At 44.3% G+C, this 18,573-nt stretch overlaps 1 protein-coding gene across 2 annotated transcripts in view; it reads right to left on the bottom strand.

Moving 5' to 3' along the window:
* The window catches only part of myo16 (myosin XVI), a 774,098-nt gene that overhangs the window by 523,258 nt on the left and 232,267 nt on the right, over positions 1-18,573 (bottom strand). For both annotated transcript variants that reach the window (XM_051926297.1, XM_051926296.1), the window contains exons 3-4: positions 5,931-6,001; positions 1,302-1,445 (exon numbers count right to left, since the gene is read on the bottom strand). In XM_051926297.1, coding sequence (XP_051782257.1) covers positions 1,302-1,445; positions 5,931-6,001 — 215 coding nt within the window. The remainder of the gene's footprint in view (positions 1-1,301; positions 1,446-5,930; positions 6,002-18,573) is intronic.

Below are 18,573 nucleotides of genomic sequence, written 5' to 3'. Positions count from 1 at the left end.
GGTGCTGTCTATTTTAATGATGTCCCAAACCGGAAGGAGCGTGGCTTACTCAGGGCATTACTATCAGTGTTAGTGAGCCCTGATTGGGTGCTTCTTCTCGGGGCAATGGGGGTGAAAGAAATGATACCATTAGCAACAGCAAACCCAGAGTTTACCTTAGTCAAGCCCTGTTGGATGTGTTTTTGAGTTTATACAGTATATGTGATATACAGTGCATCCGGAAAGTATTCACAGCGCATCACTTTTTCCACATTTTGTTATGTTACAGCCTTATTCCAAAATGGATTAAATTCATTTTTTTCCTCAGAATTCTACACACAACACCCCATAATGACAATGTGAAAAAAGTTTACTTGAGGTTTTTGCAAATTTATTAAAAATAAAAGAATTGGGAAAGCACATGTACATAAGTATTCACAGCCTTTGCCATGAAGCTCATAATTGAGCTCAGGTTCATCCTGTTTCCCCTGATCATCCTTGAGATGTTTCTGCAGCTTCATTGGAGTCAGAGCCCAGACTTGAATCTGATTGAACATCTCTGGAGAGATCTTAAAATGGCTGTGAACTGACACTTCCCATCCAACCTGATGGAGCTTGAGAGGTGCTGCAAAGAGGAATGGGCGAAACTGGCCAAGGATAGGTGTGCCAAGCTTGTGGCATCATATTCAAAAAGACTTGAGGCTGGAATTGCTGCCAAAGGGGCATCGACAAAGTATTGAGCAAAGACTGTGAATACTTATGTACATGGGATTTCTCAGTTTTTTAATTTTTAACAAATTTGCAAAAACCTCAAGTAAACTTTTTTCACATTGACATTATGGGGTGTTGTGTGTAGAATTCTGAGGAAAAAAATGAATTTAATCCATTTTGGAATAAGGCTGTAACAGAACAAAATGTGGAAAAAGTGATGTGCTGTGAATACTTTCCGGATGCACTGCATGTGTGTGTACCTGTGCTTCTGAAACATAATTAAATTCAGGATAAGCTCAGCCTCACTTTGGTCGTTAAGTAGTTTTAGGAAGTGGATTGATGGGTGGGTGGAGGTGAGTGGGACTTGGAGACCATAGCAATGCCAAGCTGAAACAGACCACCATATTTAAAGAAAATGCACATGCAACAAATGGGGTCTTTTTGTCATTGATAAGAAGCGTCATAACAGGAGATGAGAGAAGCGTCAGTTTGCCAAAGCACACAGGAGAAGTGCGGCTTGTTTGAAGTTTCTCCAACCCACTTGAGTGTGTTTTTTCTTTCTTTTTCCTTTTTTTTTTTTTATTTGGAAGTGTGGGAAAAAAAGGGCTTACCAGCAGAAGCAGCAGCACAATATCGGCATTGTCACAGGCACAGGCCACATGCAGGGCGGTCCACAAATCCTCATCCTGCTGGTTCATATTCAAGCCCCTCTCAATGAGAATCTCAGCAGCAAACGCATTGTCATGGCGGGCACACTGCGGTAAGGAAGAGAAACGGCATTAAGGCACCCACAGGAAGTAACAGCACGTGACAGAGCATGATAAGACACAGGGGGACCCGGCCGCACGTTCCACCCCTCACGTAATCCTTTCAACTTCAGACGGCGCAGCACTGAATGACATATTGTATTCTGTCCAGGCGGCTTGAGCCTTCCGGTCCCCCTCTCTTAGCAACTCGTTACTATGCCTTCATGGCCGACTGTGACTGCGATGCGTTTTGCTCGGCCCGTGGTGACAGTCACATCCTGGCCACTCTATTAAGGGTCCCCAGTGTGCAATAATCTCTTTAGGGAAAAATACTCCCATCAATCAGATGTTCAGTGAAGGAGCCTGTGTGGCTTTCACCAGCGGAGATGTGAACATGTCAACCTTCAACTCGATTCAGCAGGAGGAACATAACACTGGAGGAGCCAGCCCACCATAATTAGGGTTTAGGGCAGGGGTACTCAACTCCAGTTCTCAAGGCCCACAGCAGCTGCAGGCTTTCATTCCAAACCAGTTTCATAATTAGAAGGCTGTCCTAGCAGGTAATGCAACTTGGGAGAGGAGGTCTGCACCAGGGGTCTTCTTGAAGTCCATAACTTTGTTCTGATTATGGTTAGGTGTGGAGTTGTGGGGTAGAAGACCAATCCCCCTGGTGCAGGCTTAGCGATGATGACATGGTGTTGTGTAGCACCAGATAAGAGGAAATGGAGAGGAAGACAGAAGAATGAAGAAGGGCTTTGGAAGACAGACAGGTAGGAAGAAGAAGATGGAATATCAGAGGTTTAGTGGTGATCAGGATTCAGAAGTTAGTCAGCAGGGAGAGCAACTGAAAAGAGTGGAGGAGTTTAAATATTGAGGATCAGTGGTGGACCAAGATGGAGAATTTGATGTGGCTATAACCCACAGAGTGCAGTTTGGAATGGAACAATTGGAAGATGGTATCAAGAGTATCGTGTGACCGAAAGTTAAATGTGAGGCCTTGAAGAGAGTGGTAGGACCAGCAATAATGTGTGGAGTTGAGAAGTGGGTAGTAAAGGGGGCACAGCAGAAGAAGAAGGTGGATGTGGTAGAAATAAGAAAGTGGAGATGGAGTTGTGGTGTATAAGAAATCAGACAACCAAAGTGGGAGAGATAGCTAAGAAAGTACTGGAAAGCAAGGTGGAGTGGTATGGACATGTGATGAAGAGTGATGGACATGGGGAAGAGGAAGCATGGGAGGCCAAAGTGGAGGTGGATGGATAAAGTAGAAGACCTGAAAGAAAAGAACTTGACTGGTCAGGAGGTGTAGGACCGAGCTGTATGGTGAAGGTTGATCAAGCACATTGACTCCACATAGAAGGGGGAAAAGATGATGATAATGACGATGATGATGATGATGATGATGATGATGTGGTAGCCCAAGATAAAGAATTAGATGCAGAGGTAACTCATAGAGTGCAGTGTGGAGGGAAAAACTGGAACTGGAAGAAGGTATCAGGAGTATTGTGTGACCAAAGGGTAAAGGTGAGGACTTGAAGACAGTGGTAGGACCAGCAATGATATGTGGAGCTGTAAAATGGGCAGTAAAGGGGGCACAGCAGGAGAAGAAGTTGGGTGTGGTAGAAATGAGAAAGTGGAGATGGAGTTGTGGAGTATAAGAAATGAAACAACCAAAGTGGGAGAGATAGCTAAGAAAGTACTGGAAATCAAGGTGGAGTGGTGTGGAGATGTGCTGAGGAGAGACAAAGAAGATGTGGGCAAAAGGGTTATGGATGTGAGAAAGAGAAATGCAAGGCAGACCAAAGAAGAAGAAGAAGAAGACCAAGATGGAAAGTTACACGCACAGATAACTCACAAAGTGCAGCGTGGATGGAACAACTGGGAGAAGGTATCAGGAGTATCATGAGATTGAAGAATTAAAGTGAAGGTTAAAAGTGAGGTTTGTAAGCCAGTGGTAGGACCAGCAATGATGTATGGAGAGGAGACATGGGCAGTAAGAGGGGCACAGCAGGAGAGGAAGGTGGATGTGGCAGAAATGAGAATGTGAATATGGAGGTGTGGAGTGTAAGAACTGAGACCATCAAAGGTACAACCAAAGTGGGAGAGATAGCTAAGAAAGTACTGGAAAGCAGGGTGAAGTGGTATGGACAAGTGAAGAAGAGTGATGGACATGGTGAAGAGAAAGCAAGAGAGGCCAAAGTGAAGGTGGATGGATAAAGTTAAAGAAGATCTGAAAGAAAAGAACTTGACTGACGAGGAGGTGCAGGACCAAGCTGTATGGTGAAGGTTGATCAAGCACATTGACCCCACATAGAAGTGGGAAAAGATGAAGAGGAAGAAGGAGAGGAAGAAGAAGAAAACATGATAGCCCTAGATGGAGAATTAGATGTAGAGGTAACTTACAAACTGCAGTGTCAATGGAACAACTGGGAGAAGGTATCAGGAGTATCATGTGATTGAAGAATTAAGGTGAAGGTTAAAGTTGGGGTTATTAAGACAGTGGTAGGACCAGCAGTGATGTATGGAGCTGAGACCTGGGCAGTAAGGGGGCACAGCAGGAGAAGAAGATGGATGTGGCAGAAATGAGAATGTGGAGATGGAGGTGTGGAGTGTAAGAAACGAGACAATCAGAATTACGACCAAAGTGGGAGAGACAGCTAAGAAAGTATTGAAAAGTAGGGTGAAGCAGTATGGACAAGTGAAACATGATGAAGATGTGGGAGAGAGAAAGCAAGGGAGGCCAAAGGGGAGGAGGATGGATAAAGTAGAAGAAGATCTGAAAGTAAAGGGTCTAACTGGGGAACTGAAATGAATGGAGAAGGCTGATCAAGCACATCGACCCCTCATAGAAGAAGAAGAAGAAGAAGGAGGAGGCAGACCAAGATGGGAAGTTACATGCAGAGATAACCCACAGAGTGTAGTGTGGATGGAACGACTGGGAGAAGATTTCATGGGTATCATGACATTGAACAATTAAGCTGAAGGTTAAAGGTGAGGTTTTGAAGACAATGGTAGGACTGGCAGTGATGTGTGTAGCTGAGACGTGAGCCATAAGGGGGGCACAGCAGGAGAAGAAGAAGGATATGGCAAAAATTAACACTGCTTTTACAAATCACTGCTCTCCAACAAATGGTGCATCATAAAAATTAGCACTGCTTTTACAAATCTCTGCTCTCCAGCAGATGGTACATCACAAGAATTAGTGCTGCTTTGACAAATCTCTGTTCTCCAACAGATGGCACATCACTGAAATTTGCACTGCTTTTACAAATATCATACTAAATGGTATGTAACAGAGACAAAGCAACCTCACAAACACAAAGCATTGCAAACTGGGACCCTAATGATAAATAGATTGTTTACATCTCATTAAAACTTATACTATTCATATAACTACATGCTCTGGAATGGGTATCCACTATAATAAAAGGACAAGTGTCTGCGTGTCCAGTAACTATGGCACCGCTCTCCAACAAATGGTGTCTCATAAAAATTAGCACTACTTTTATGAATCTATGCTCTCCCACAGATGGCATATCACACAAAATATCACTACTTTTAAAAATCTCTGCTTTCCAACAGATGGTGCATCATAAAAGTTTGCTCTGCTTTTATGAATCAGTGCTCTCCAACTGATGGCGCATCACATAAATTAGCACTTCCTTTATAACAGAGACACAGCAACTGGATGGACACACTGCACTGCAAACTGGGAGCTAAAGATAAATGGATTGTTTACATCTCATTAAGACCTTATACAAGTCATATAAATATAATCTCTGCAAGGGGTCATCGTTGTCAACACACACCACAGTTAATGTGCCAAGGCAGATGTAGATGTCCTCTTTTCTCGGTGACTCTTCTGCCATCCATTGTGCCCTCTGACCATCCGCTTCTAAAGGTCATTTAGGACATGTGTCTGTTGGGTTGTTATATCACTGCCATCCAACAGTTGGTGTGATATAGTGCCTTTCACTATAACTATCTTTTATAAACCCCTTTCTATCTATGCATTTTATAATGCCTTTTACAGTGAATCTACCTCTATTTGTGTATCGTACCCTTAAATGTCTTCCAGGAGAAAATTTTAAAAAATGAGCAGGATGCAATCTACTGTACCTGGAGCACCAACACTGAGAAGAACAAAGAAAATCGACCAAAGCTTAGAGTAGATGACAACACAATATAGTAAAAACAGTGCAGCACTGGCAAAGCTGAAGGTGGGCTCTCTGCTTTCCAGAAATGTCCGTGGGTGTTGGCTGTCAAAGCGACAGACTGGATGTACTTTGCATTGCTGTGTGTGATGGCTACCAGCTCACTCTTTAGTCAGATACCTCTGAAACATCTGCTCCGGGTGCCGTGCCGTCTGTCTAGTAAAAACATTGGTTGGCACAGTGGCACCGTTGGACATGAGCAGCACTTCATTGATCATTTATCTTTTTAATCACCCAGCTTCCCCCAACCCACCAAAGTGGTATAAAGCAGCCAGTCTCTTACCAAGTGGAGCAGTGTGCCTCCAGTTGAAGTTAACGTGCTGGGGTCCGCGCCGTCCTTCAGCAGCCGCAGAACTGAAAAAGATAAAAGAAGACTTGAAGTGTCAAGGTTTGAGGGGGTGGGCCGCTCTCCCTGTGTCTGCATAGCTCTAATAATTACACACAATAAATAAAACCTCCACATTGGACCCCTGTAGGAGGCCATCTACAAGAAGCGATTGGTGGGCTGTATGGCCGTCACCCCCTTGATGGCTCCTCTGTGACCCGTCTGAGGTGTCTTTTTTCTGAGACATTGTTTAGGACACAGGTGGGCGACGTCAATTTGTGTGGTCCGCACAATAAATGTAACCCCTTTGTGATTTTGGTAACAAAAATGACAGCGACGTCAATCTGGGCGGCCCACCCACGTTTAAAACTTTCGTGACGTGCGGTGAGGTTCACGGCTGGTGACTCCTTCAGAATCAGATTTACAAATATATGAACCCCAAAGAGTCGCTGATTCACTACTTAATTGGCACATTGACTACTGGTGATGTTTCATATCTCATTCTTTACACACACACAGGTAAGGCGCATATTTGGCTCAGAAAGAACGTTACATGTATAGCGGCGAGAGCAGTACCGCCGCTCCCTATACGCAGAGTACGCAGTCTGCGTAGGGCACCAACTCCCAGGGGGGCACCATCCCAGCTGCTCAAAAAAATCGTTTTTCCATCCATCCATCCATTTTCCAACCCGCTGAATCCGAACACAGGGTCACGGGGGTCTGCTGGAGCCAATCCCAGCCAACACAGGGCACAAGGCAGGAAACAATCCTGGGCAGGGTGCCAACCCACCGCAGGACACACACAAACACACCCACACACCAAGCACACACTAGGGACAATTTAGAATCGCCAATCCACCTAACCTGCATGTCTTTGGAATGTGGGAGGAAACCCACGCAGACACGGGGAGAACATGCAAACTCCACGCAGGGAGGACCCGGGAATCGAACCCAGGTCCCCAGATCTCCCAACTGCGAGGCAGCAGCGCTACCCACTGTGCCACCGTGCCGCCAAAAAATCGTTTTTATATATTATAATAATAAATTAATATTAATAATATACATATACAAATAAACAAAAATATAAACGTATATATTGCATTTTATGGTGAACGCAGAGTAGGCTAAGCACACGTGATGACGCGCGCGCCCTCACCTCTGTTACGGCTGCCTAACTAATATTTGGGGGAGGGGGCACAAAAGTAAATTTCTACTTAGGGCACCCATTTGGCCAGTAGCGGCCCTGGGCGAGAGTGAGCGCATTTGCTCCTCACCCTCCATGTGTTCTAAATTTGACGTTGCAATTCCACAATTCACACTCATTCAACACTAACCCGCAATGCGCTGGCATCTTTCTAGCGGCAGGAATGAGGGCGTCAGCGCAGTGGGCCCCGCCCACTCAGGTATACGGGTGAAGCGGCGGAGCGCAGACGTCAAAGCGCACGAAGCCGGCGGCTGATTGCGCAGTGTTAGGACAAACACCGAGCGGTCAGGTGCGTTAGGGCTTTAGCCGTGACGTGCGGTGAGGTTCATGGCTGGGGAGTCCTTCAGAGTCAGATTTACAAATATATGAACCCTAAAGAGCAGCTGATTCACTATTCAATTGGCACATTGACTACTGGTGATGTTTCATATCTCATCAGCATTCTTTACACACACACAGGTGAGGCGCATATTTGACTCGGAAAGAACGTTACATTTATAGCGGGGAGAGAGAGAGCGGAGGGAGCGCATTTGCTCCTCACCCTCCATGTGTTCTAAACTTGCCGATGCAATTCCACAATTCACACTCATTAATACAAATGAAAGTATAGACTGGTGTACAAAAAAAAAAAAAACGAATTTCAATTCTGACCTTAATTGAAATATTTAGTTGTTTTTAAAAGCTTTTAATTCTGATCAATTTTAATACACACTGTTCAACAAGAATAACAAGAATATTTTATTTAAGGTCAAAATTTAATTTTTAAATATTGTATTTTTCTTTTATTAGTCTTATCCCATTTTTTTGTAAAATTGAAAACCGTTTATGGTTTTACCTTTAAGTCCATGCGTCTATCCTTCTCTACAAAAATCTCCATCGCTTTGATGTAAAAGTCCTCCTTACTTTTCTTTAGTTTTAAAAGTCTTAATCTTCCATTTTGGCAGTCAGTCGTAACAAGAAATTAAAATAAACGGCCCGCTGCAGTGCACTTGACTTTCTGATATCGCTAACTTATTGGCATCTCTGTGTAGAAGAACAGCAGCGACGAGCACCTTGTTGGGCTCACATGCGCCCCCTTCAGGGCGGCACGGTACTGTCTGCCTCGCCTTGTGCCTTTACACTGCGGTTTTATGTCCGATCATCAAGACTAAATATGTCACACACATTCAATAAAGATATTAGCCAGACTGTGGAGAGTCAGGGTGTATAATAGACGTGTCTGTAAACGTGATATTGGCGACATACAGAGAGACAGTGACAGGTACGCGACAATTGCTCGCATCAGTCCCGTCAGTGTGTGAGGGAGAGCGCAGTCCGAGGTGAGGTGACACTCGTCGCTGCCGCACCTCACGTTTCTGTCCCTGTATTTGAACAGGAAATGAGCAAATTCAGTGATTTTGACTACAAAAATGATCAAAATTATTGGAGTCATACAGAAAAAAAATAATTATAGCACAGACCAGTGGACACATTTATTTTATGTTATCATTATTAGTTTTTTTTTTACTTTTTTTGATGGCTCTGCCTCACCTGACCACACGTCCCTGCTTCGTAGGGTTGCCAGACGTTCCTTATATACGGGACATGTCCCATATTTGATCATTTTGTCCCCTGTCCCGTACTGACCTTTCAGGGACACCCACATGTTCCGTTTTTAGTTCATTTTCAAACTACGGTACTTACTTGTAACTTTATAAGTAATTATACTTTCTTTTCTCAGATTCTCTTAATGAAAATAACTCAAATGTAACGAGGAAGCGAGTGTTTGCTGCCTGTTTGTAGCTTGTTCAGTTGCAGTGGTTGGCTGAGGACGGCGACACTCTTACCGTTTGGCTCTCCAGCCGCGCTGCTGTGCAGTTCTGTATCGGCATTGCAACCTACAGTCTCCATAAAGTGTCTTGTTACTACTTGCCACGGACCACTTTTTTTCTAATTGCCTGTATCCATCCATCCATCCATTGTCCAACCCGCTGAATCCGAACACAGGGTCACGGGGGTCTGCAGGAGCCAATCCCAGCCAACACAGGGCACAAGGCAGGAACCAATCCCGGGCAGGGTGCCAACCCACCGCAGGACACACACAAACACACACTAGGGCCAATTTAGGATCGCCAATCCACCTAACCTGCATGTCTTTGGACTGTGGGAGGAAACCGGAGCGCCCGGAGGAAACCCACGCAGACACGGGGAGAACATGCAAACTCCACGCAGGGAGGACCAGGGAAGCGAACCCAGGTCCCCAGGTCTCCCAATTGCAAGGCAGCAGCGCTACCCACTAGCTTGTAATAAATAATTTTCAAATGATTTTACTTTTGTTTACCTCATAACCTATTAAAATCCTTGCTTTATGTTTTCAACTTATGTCAATACTTTTATATAATACTAGACAAAGAGCCCGTTTCATCAACGTAAGATGAAACGGGCACAAGTTTGTGTCAGCAGTGTATGAAGAACAAATGATAAGTAACGAAGAAGTTATTTTGTAATGATTGTATCTGCTTTACTCATTACTGTACAGGATTGTACTGTTAGTTGATTAATTTTCCAGGCCTATAGTATAATATTGAATGATGAATGTTCCAGTACAATATGGAATAGTAATAAGTATAAGCACCACAAACCTGATATAGGTGTATTAAATGAATGCGTAATTGAATCAGAATGCGTAATTAGGCCTGGAGCTGTAGTCGAAATTGTCTTTCAGGCCTCTAGAGCTTTAATCGAAGTCGCCTTTCTCTTTGAATTTTTGCGGCCGTAAATCCGCCGCAATGTTGGGGTTGGATGTCGGTCTCGTAAGGTTTTTCGGGCAGCTGCACAGAAGGCGACTGCGCATTCAGCTTTGGACGGACGTGAGTGAGTGAGGAGGCAGGCAAATTATGTATTAAGATATTGGTCTGGGTGTGTAGGAGGCATGTATAAATTTATATATATTGTCAAAGTCAAAGTGAACTTTATTGTCATCTCAACCATATACAAGTATATAGATAGACAAAATTGCGAAGCTCAGGGTTCACAGTGTAACAACATGACGTGCAAATAATAAATTAAAAATAGAATTAAAATTTAAAATTTAAAAATTAAAAATTAAAACACAAACAAGACATTGTGCAAAGACAGGACAAAGAAGTAGCAGCAGTATTGATGTGTAAGATATGTAATATAATAAATAAATAATAGATATTGATAATCCAGAAATTATCAGTGTATGGTAATAGTTGTTTAAGACGTGTGTAAACAATGACAGGTCAGAATGTTTCACAGCAGAAGGATACCATCCATCCATTTTCCAACCCACTGAATCCGAACACAGAGTCACGGGGGTCTGCTGGAACCAATCCCAGCCAACACAGGGCACAAGGCAGGAACCAATCCAGGGCAGGGTGCCAACCCACCGCAGGACACACACAAACACACCCACACACACACCAAGCACACACTAGGGCCAATTTAGAATGGCCAATCCACCTAACCTGCATGTCCTTGGACTGTGGGAGGAAACCCACGCAGACACGGGGAGAACATGCAAACACCACGCAGGGAGGACCCGGGAAGCGAACCCACATCTCCTTACTGCCCTTAGTTGTTTCATTTCCCTTAATTAGCAGCCTAATAATAATGAGACACAAAACAAGCCGCCACATGACCTGCTCACCTGGGCCCATCACACAATACAGTGATCCCCCCCGCTATATCGCAGAAAAATTCAATAAGTACATCCCACCTGTAGTGTACTTTGCAGCCAATTCATAACAAAGCATACAGTTTTCAGCAGTCACTACGGTAGACAAAGAGTTTCGCATTACAGTACCCAGATGATTTCATTCAAGGCCCGTTATTGGCTGAAAGAGGAGACTCAACCAATCAGAGAGGGATTTCATTCTCTTGGGCTCAGCGCTACCCACTGCGCCACTGTGCCGCCCAGAAGGATAACAAGAGTGTCAAAATACTTAAAGGTCAGTATGAGATTTTCAGTTCTTTTCTACCTGCACACTCATCTTTGCAGGACAGTGGTTTTCATGTATAAAACTTCTGTTTTTAGAGGTGGTTGAGGCTGTGTGGAATATATATGGTAATATAGAGAGAGATTTTAAAGAGTGTCCCGTTATTCTGATTTTCTAATCTGGCAACCCTATGCTTTCGTGATTTTATTAACAAAAATGACAAATTAAATACATCATAATCCGTGCGTGTTTTTGGAACATGTGAATAAATGAGCGAGCTCGTTTATATCGTGGCATGTGTACAAGCAGAAGCCTGGGTTTACGAAGGCGGACTTCGTACTGCGTGCAAGTAACCTTATGCGCTCACTGACGTTTAGATTGTGCGCAGTCGGGAAGACCGCGGGCGCTCTGTCAGATCACGTGACACATTGTTTGCTCACGTGATGCGATCGTGCGCATAGTTCGGATTTGCTCGGATTAATTCGGATGTCGTCGTGCGATCGCTGTGTTATATTTCAAATTTTGTTATCCCTAACAATGTGTGCTTCTGTGTAAAAATGTACAATTAAACATGAATGCGGTGTTTTTAATAAGTATTTTTTTTTTTACTCCAAATGTTGAAAGTAAAGCACTGCGCCTAATATGCCATGAAAGTCTTGCATTTTTAAGGAGTTCAGTTTGAAGAGACATTTTAAACTAAGCACAGTAAGTCTGGACGTAATGGATCAGAAAGCGAATTGCAGCAATAAGCTCATTTTATTTGCTGCTTTCTTTGCGTACCAAAGCTGTATATGACTAATAAATATATTTTTCCGTGAAAATAACATTCATTATTTAGCAAGTTTAGATTTTTTTGTCAGATGCGGCCCGCTAGAGACCTTACAGATGTCTATGTGGCCCACCTCTGGTTTATGGGATGCAGACACGCTTAACTGTTTGCATAACCAAGTGGCTCCTTTGCTGTTTCCTTGCCATGTTCCAGTCCCCTTTAAACATCGTTGTCAACACACACCATGGTTAACGTGCCAAGGCAGATGTAGATGCCCTCTTTTCTCGGGTGACTCTTCTGCCATCCATTGTGCCCTCTGACCACCCGCTTACTAAAGGTCAGCAGGCAGCCATTGCCAGAGAATGTGGAGCAGTTGGATTTCCAACGCCTGGATGCCAAAAGTCTGGCATCTCGCTGTGTGAGGAGGAAGCCCTGGTGGGCAGCACATGAAGAGCTTCTGCTGTGCGTCTCTGCACGGGTTTTAAAGGCAAAGTCAGCCTTGGCAGTAAGGACTACTAGAGTTTAGAAGAGCCAAGACAAATAAGCCCTGGCACTGAAAACTGACACGACTGCCATGTAATGCCAGGACTGCAGCCTGAATTGTGAATGCCCAGCCATCAGGAGACACTGCTGTGAAGAAGACCCCGGAAGGCAGATGGTATGAGAGGGAGCAGGAGGTGGGCACCCAGGGTGGCCTCCCGTCAAACTGGCACACAAAATGCTGACCATCATTATTGAGAGATCAACAGCTGAGGCCATCTGTATCTGTATAAGAGACCGATATGAAAGGCACTATAAATATAGACAGACAGACTGATGTGAAAGATGCTGTTAAAATAGACATAAAAAAAATGGGAAATACATTGGTAAACAGGAAAGGCACTATAAAAACAACAGATAGACAGAAATGAAAAGGACTTTAACATGGAAAAGATAAATATGACAGACTGATGGGAAGAGCACTTTATAAAAGATGTCAAAGATACCATAAAATAGATTCGAATTAACTTGACTCAGGCCCCTTAGTTGTTTCAGTCAGTCAGTTATTCTCCAACCTGCTATATCCTAACACAGGGTCACGGGGGTCTGCTGGAGCCAATCCCAGCCAGCACAGGGTGCTAGGCAGGAACAAATCCAGGGCAGGGCGCCAGCCCACCACAGGGCACACACACACACATCCACACACAAGGGACAATTTAGAATCGCCAATGCACCTCACCTGCATGTCTTTGGACTGTGGGAGGAAACCCACGCAGACACAGGGAGAACATGCAAACTCCACACAGGCAGGACCCGGGAAGCGAACCCACGTCTCCTTACTTCCCTTAGTTGTTTCATTTCCCTTAATTAGCAGCCTAATAATAATGAGATACAAAACAAGCTGCCACATGACCTGCTCACCTGTGCCCATCACACAATAAAGTGATCCCCTGCTATATCGCGGAAAAATTCAACAAGTACATCCCACCTGTAGTGTACTTTGCAGCCAATTCATAACAAAGCATACGGTTTTCAGCAGTCACTATGGTAGACAAAGAGTTTCGCGTTACAGTACCCAGATGATTTCATTCAAGGCCCGTTATTGGCTGAAAGAGGAGACTCACCCAATCAGAGAGGGATTTTCATTCTCTTGGGCTCTGATTGGCTGCTGCTAACGTGGTGTAATCCCGCAAGAGCTGCGAGCGTGGGTCCATCTCAGTTCTCTGCGTATCGCGCACCTTGCTTGTGGTCCGATTGTTGTGAGCAAACTTTTTGTGAACTTTTCGTTTTGTTTTAAGCCCTACGATGGCTCCCAAGCGTCCTGCATCTTCTAAGCCTTCTGGTTGTAATAATAATAATAATTCTTTGCTTTTATGTAGCGCTTTTCTCACTACTCAAAGTAGTGAACCTAAGCGCCAGTGGAAGATCTTGACCATTCAGAAGGTAAAACTCATTACGCGGACGTCGTTCGCCATTACAAGTTTAAGTGTGTTTAAAGCACGTGGGATGGGTATCTTAAGGCTTAAACTATAAAAAAATATTTATTTATGTGGTCTTTCAATATCGCGGATTTTCACCTATCGCTGATATGTCTGGAACGTAACTTCCGTGACAGGCGGGGGAATCACTGTATCCGGAAATAAAGAAAGGCAACGGTCTCTGTAAAGTTGATCTCTCAGGTCACCAAAATATTTTGATGGTTTTCTTACAGAAAACAGAAAAATCAACAGTTTTGGAAATGTCTGCTGTGGTAGAATTGTGAATTTCCCATTGGGATTAATAAAGTATCTATCTATCTATCTATCTATCTATCTATCTATCTATCTATCTATCTATCTATCTATCTATCTATCTATCTATCTATCTATCTATCTATCTATCTATCTATCTATCTATCTATCTATCTATCTATCTATCTATCTATCTATCTATCTATCTATCTATCTATCATGAGAGCAGCAACAGGCCACTGAATTACATAACAGATTTAATTAACAACAAGAGTAAGCTTCTCATTAAGAAACTGGTCAGAGTGAAATTGGTTAGAGTCTGAAGCCCCAATTTAGCTGGTCATCTGTTGGCTCGTTTCACGTCTCACTTCTGTTTGGCTGTCATTTAATGAAGAAAATAATTCAAAGGCTGCGGTGGGTTGGCGCCCTGCCTGGGATTGGTTCCCTGCTTTGCACCCTGTGTTGGCTGGGATTGGCTCCAGCAGACCCCCGTGACCCTGTATTCGGATTCAGCGGGTTAGGAAATGGATGGATGGATGAATAATTCAAAGGACTGAATCCTTAGAAACTGGGCGACTAAAATGAACAGAAAAGAAATTAATTAGCAGTGAAAACTGGTCACTAATTAGGAAAAGGGCTACAATGAAAACCTGCAGCCGCTGAGGCCCTCCAGGCCTTGAGTTTGACACCCCTGGGCTAGAAGATCTCATTTGAAAGAGACAAAGAATTGTGAGGTCATACAGTCATATGAAAAAGTTTGGGAACCCCTCTTAATTCTTTGGATTTTTGTTTCTCATTGGCTGAGCAACTTCCTTTTAATATCTGACATGCCTTATGGACACAGTAGGATTTCAGCAGTGACATTAAGTTTATTGATTAACAGAAAATATGCAATATGCATCATAACAAAATTAGACAGGTGCATAAATGTGGGCACCCCAACAGAGACATGACATCAATACTTAATTGAGCCTCCTTTTGCTAATCTAACAGCCTCTAGACGCTGTCCTCCTATAGCCTCTGATGAGTGTCTGATTCTGGATGGAGGTATTGTTCACCATTCTTCATACAAAATCTCTCCAGTTCAGTTCAATGTGATGGACAGCCTGCTTCAAATCATCCCATAGATTTTCAATGACATTCAAGTCAGGGGACTGTGATGGCCCTTCCAGAACATTGTACTTCTCCCTCTGCATGAATGCCTTTGTAGATTTCCAACTGTGTTTTGGGTCATTGTCTTGTTGGAATATCCAACCCCTGCGTAACTTCAACTTTCCGACTGATGCTTAAACTTATCCTGAAGAATTTGTTGATATTGGGTTGAATTCATCCAACCTTCGACTTTAACAAGGGCCCCAGTCCCTGAACTAGCCACACAGCCCACCCCACAGCATGATGGAACCTCCACCAAATTTGACAGGAGGTAGCAGGTGTTTTTCATGGTTCTTCTGCCATGCAAAGTGCTTTTTGTTTTGACCAAATAACTCAATTTTTGTCTCATCAGTCCAAAGCACTTTGTTCCAAAATGAATCTGGCTTGTCTAAATGAGAATTGGCATACAACAAGCGACTCTGTTTGTGGCGAGAGTGCAGAAAGGGCTTCTTTCTCATCACCCTGCCATACAGATGTTCTTTGTGCAAATTGTGCTGAATTGTAGAACGATGTACAGATACACCATCTGCAGCAAGATGTTCTTGCAGGTCTTTGGAGGTGATCTGTGGATTGTCTATAACCATTCTCACAGTCCTGCTCATATGCCGCTCCTGTATTTTCCTGCCAGACCTGCTGGGTAACAGCAACTGTGCCTGTGGCCTTCCATTTCCTGATTCCATTCCTTACAGTTACAGAAACTGACAGTTTAAACCTCTGAGATGGCTTTTTGTAGCCTTCCCCTAAACCAGGAGACTCAACAATCTTTGTGTTCAGATCTTTGGAGAGTTGCTTTGAGGATCCCATGCTGTCACTCTTCAGAGGAGAGTCAAAGGGAAGGAAGCCCAACTTGTAATTGACCACCTTAAATCCCTTTATATCTCATGATGGACACACCTGTCTATGAAGTTCAAGGCTTAATGAGCTCATCAACCAAGTAATCAGCATTGAGCAGTGACAGGCATTCAAATCAGCACAATGACAAGGGGACCCACATTTGTGCACAGCCAGTTTTTCACATTTGATTTAATTTCATACAACTAAATACTGCGTCACTAAAAGTCTTTGTTCGGAAAACACCGCAGTACTCAGATGTTCCTAGGAAATGAAAGACATACCACTGTTATATTTATTGTTTGAAAGGAGAGTCAAATATTATGCAGGCTGAGAGGGGCTCCCAAACTTTTCATATGACTGTATGATGGTGCAGCCTAGTGTGGTGGTGATGGACCGGGAGATCAGAATCAGCAGGTGAATCAAACCAGAGCAACCAGCATGAGTGATAAAATGGTGGAGATTAAAAGAGGAAGGGCTTGAGAACAGGTGTAGGGAAAAGGTTTTAGATGAAGTGCAATCATTTGAGAGTGTGGAGGAATGGTGGGAGAAGAATAGCAAACTTGTACAGAGTACGTGAAGAGGTGTTGGGAAGGACGACAGGAAGGAGCCCACCTGGGGACACAGAGAGTGGTGCAGAATGTGATGAAGGCTAAGAAGGAGACCAAGAGGACCCGGTACCAATCAGGGAGGGAGGAAGATAGATAAACGTATAGGCAGACAAACAAGGAGACAAAGAAGGCAGTGGCAAGAGCCAAGGAACAGACTTTGGAGGAGTTGTATGAAGAAAACTGGAGACAAATGAGAATAGTGAAGACTAGGAAGAAGGCTGGCAAGGATGTTAAGTGTGGCCTTGAGTGAGCATGACAAGATCAAGAACAGATGGAAGAGATACCTTGAAAACCTGCAGATGAAAATTCAGGTCAGGTTGAGGAGCATACACTGGTGTTGCACGTTGTTGCACCCACCAAATGACGAAACAGCAAGGGATCCTGATTGGCAACCGGCCCCCATGCAGACACGCGGTCCAGTCCTGTCCTACAGAAATGATCCTCTATCTGCCACAGCCAGGTGTTACATGGGCATCCCCTTGGCCTGGCCCAGCCACTCGGGTCCTCAACAATGAGCCAGATCACCCTCGGGTAGTCGCACCCCATGGCCGCAGTGCCTTAACTGACCCTCCCTCACAATGCAGGTCATGTGCCTCATTTTTGACTCCGTGAGCAACACAAAGTCAAACCAGCGGTAACCAAGGATTCCACGAAGAGACACAGGAGTCCCGTCTTCATCTCAGGTCACTTGAGAGCATCCATGTCTCGCAAACAGGAAGCACCAGGACTCTAAAGACTTGGACCTTCGTCCTTTTGCCAATATCAGGAGCGCCACACACCCTTTTCCAGTGAGCTCATGACCCCCCCATGCTCTCCCAGTCCATCTACTGACTTCATAGGAAGAGTCACCAGAGACGTGAATGTCACTGCTGAGGTAAGTAAACCTCTCGACAAGGGTGGTGTTTTGGGAGGCATAATAATAATTTGTTGGTTTTAAATTATAAAACAATTCTCTTGTTCTAATTCTGACAAGGGAGTGGCTCACATGATGCTGTTAAGTCAGCAAGACTCAAACAAATAACGCAGCCAGGTGAGACAAACCAATGTCACTCTTGAGGTGGCAGCCATCTCTTCTCATCGGCCTCGGCCATTCCTCTTCCTCTAATTCCCCCGGTTCGGCTGCCCGTCTTCCTAAAGCCTTTCACGTGAGGCTGATGCCCGATGTGCTTGGCTCAGACCGTATGTGGGTTGGCGTGGCTCCATAACATGACAGCATTGACACTAATTCAACGAAGCCTGATGTCGCAGAGATGGAGGAGGAGGAGGAATGTGCTTCTGGCTGGGGGGGGGGGGGGGGGGGGGGGGGGGAGGGGATTGGGGGGGGCATATCCATTTTCTTCGAATTGCAGGCACACACTGCAGGATAATCAGGCTGCTTTGGGGCCCGAGTCAAGCACAATGATCAATGATGTCTTTAACAGTTATCTTCCCAGATTATCCTGTAATGTAAATGATTAATCTGAACCTCCCGTCTTACACACCAGACAATCAGGGCCACCAATCATCCGTCATGTCTATTTAATGCCACTTATCCAGTTATGGGTCGATTGGCGGGCATCAGTCTAAGCACAGATGCCCAGATGTCCCTTTTCTCCTCCACATCCACCTCCCCTGCAGCCCATGCACAAGCGAGACGCGTCACAATATGAAGCAACAGCAAATCAAAGATCTCAGGTGTGAATGAAACTGAACGAGATCAGGAGCAGAACAAGAAACATATAATGCTGGAGACCTGATTGAAGTCTGTTATTGACACGCTTGTTACCCAAAAAGTGGAGCAGTGTGGTCAAGGCTGGATTATGACACACACACACACACAAGCACCATGACTGACTTTGTAGCAGTGCTACATGATTAACATCGTCTTAAATGTATTGTGGTTC

Source organism: Erpetoichthys calabaricus, chromosome 4, assembly GCF_900747795.2.
Source record: "Erpetoichthys calabaricus chromosome 4, fErpCal1.3, whole genome shotgun sequence".
Lineage (NCBI taxonomy): Eukaryota > Metazoa > Chordata > Cladistia > Polypteriformes > Polypteridae > Erpetoichthys > Erpetoichthys calabaricus.
This window is presented reverse-complemented; position numbering and strand designations above follow the sequence as displayed.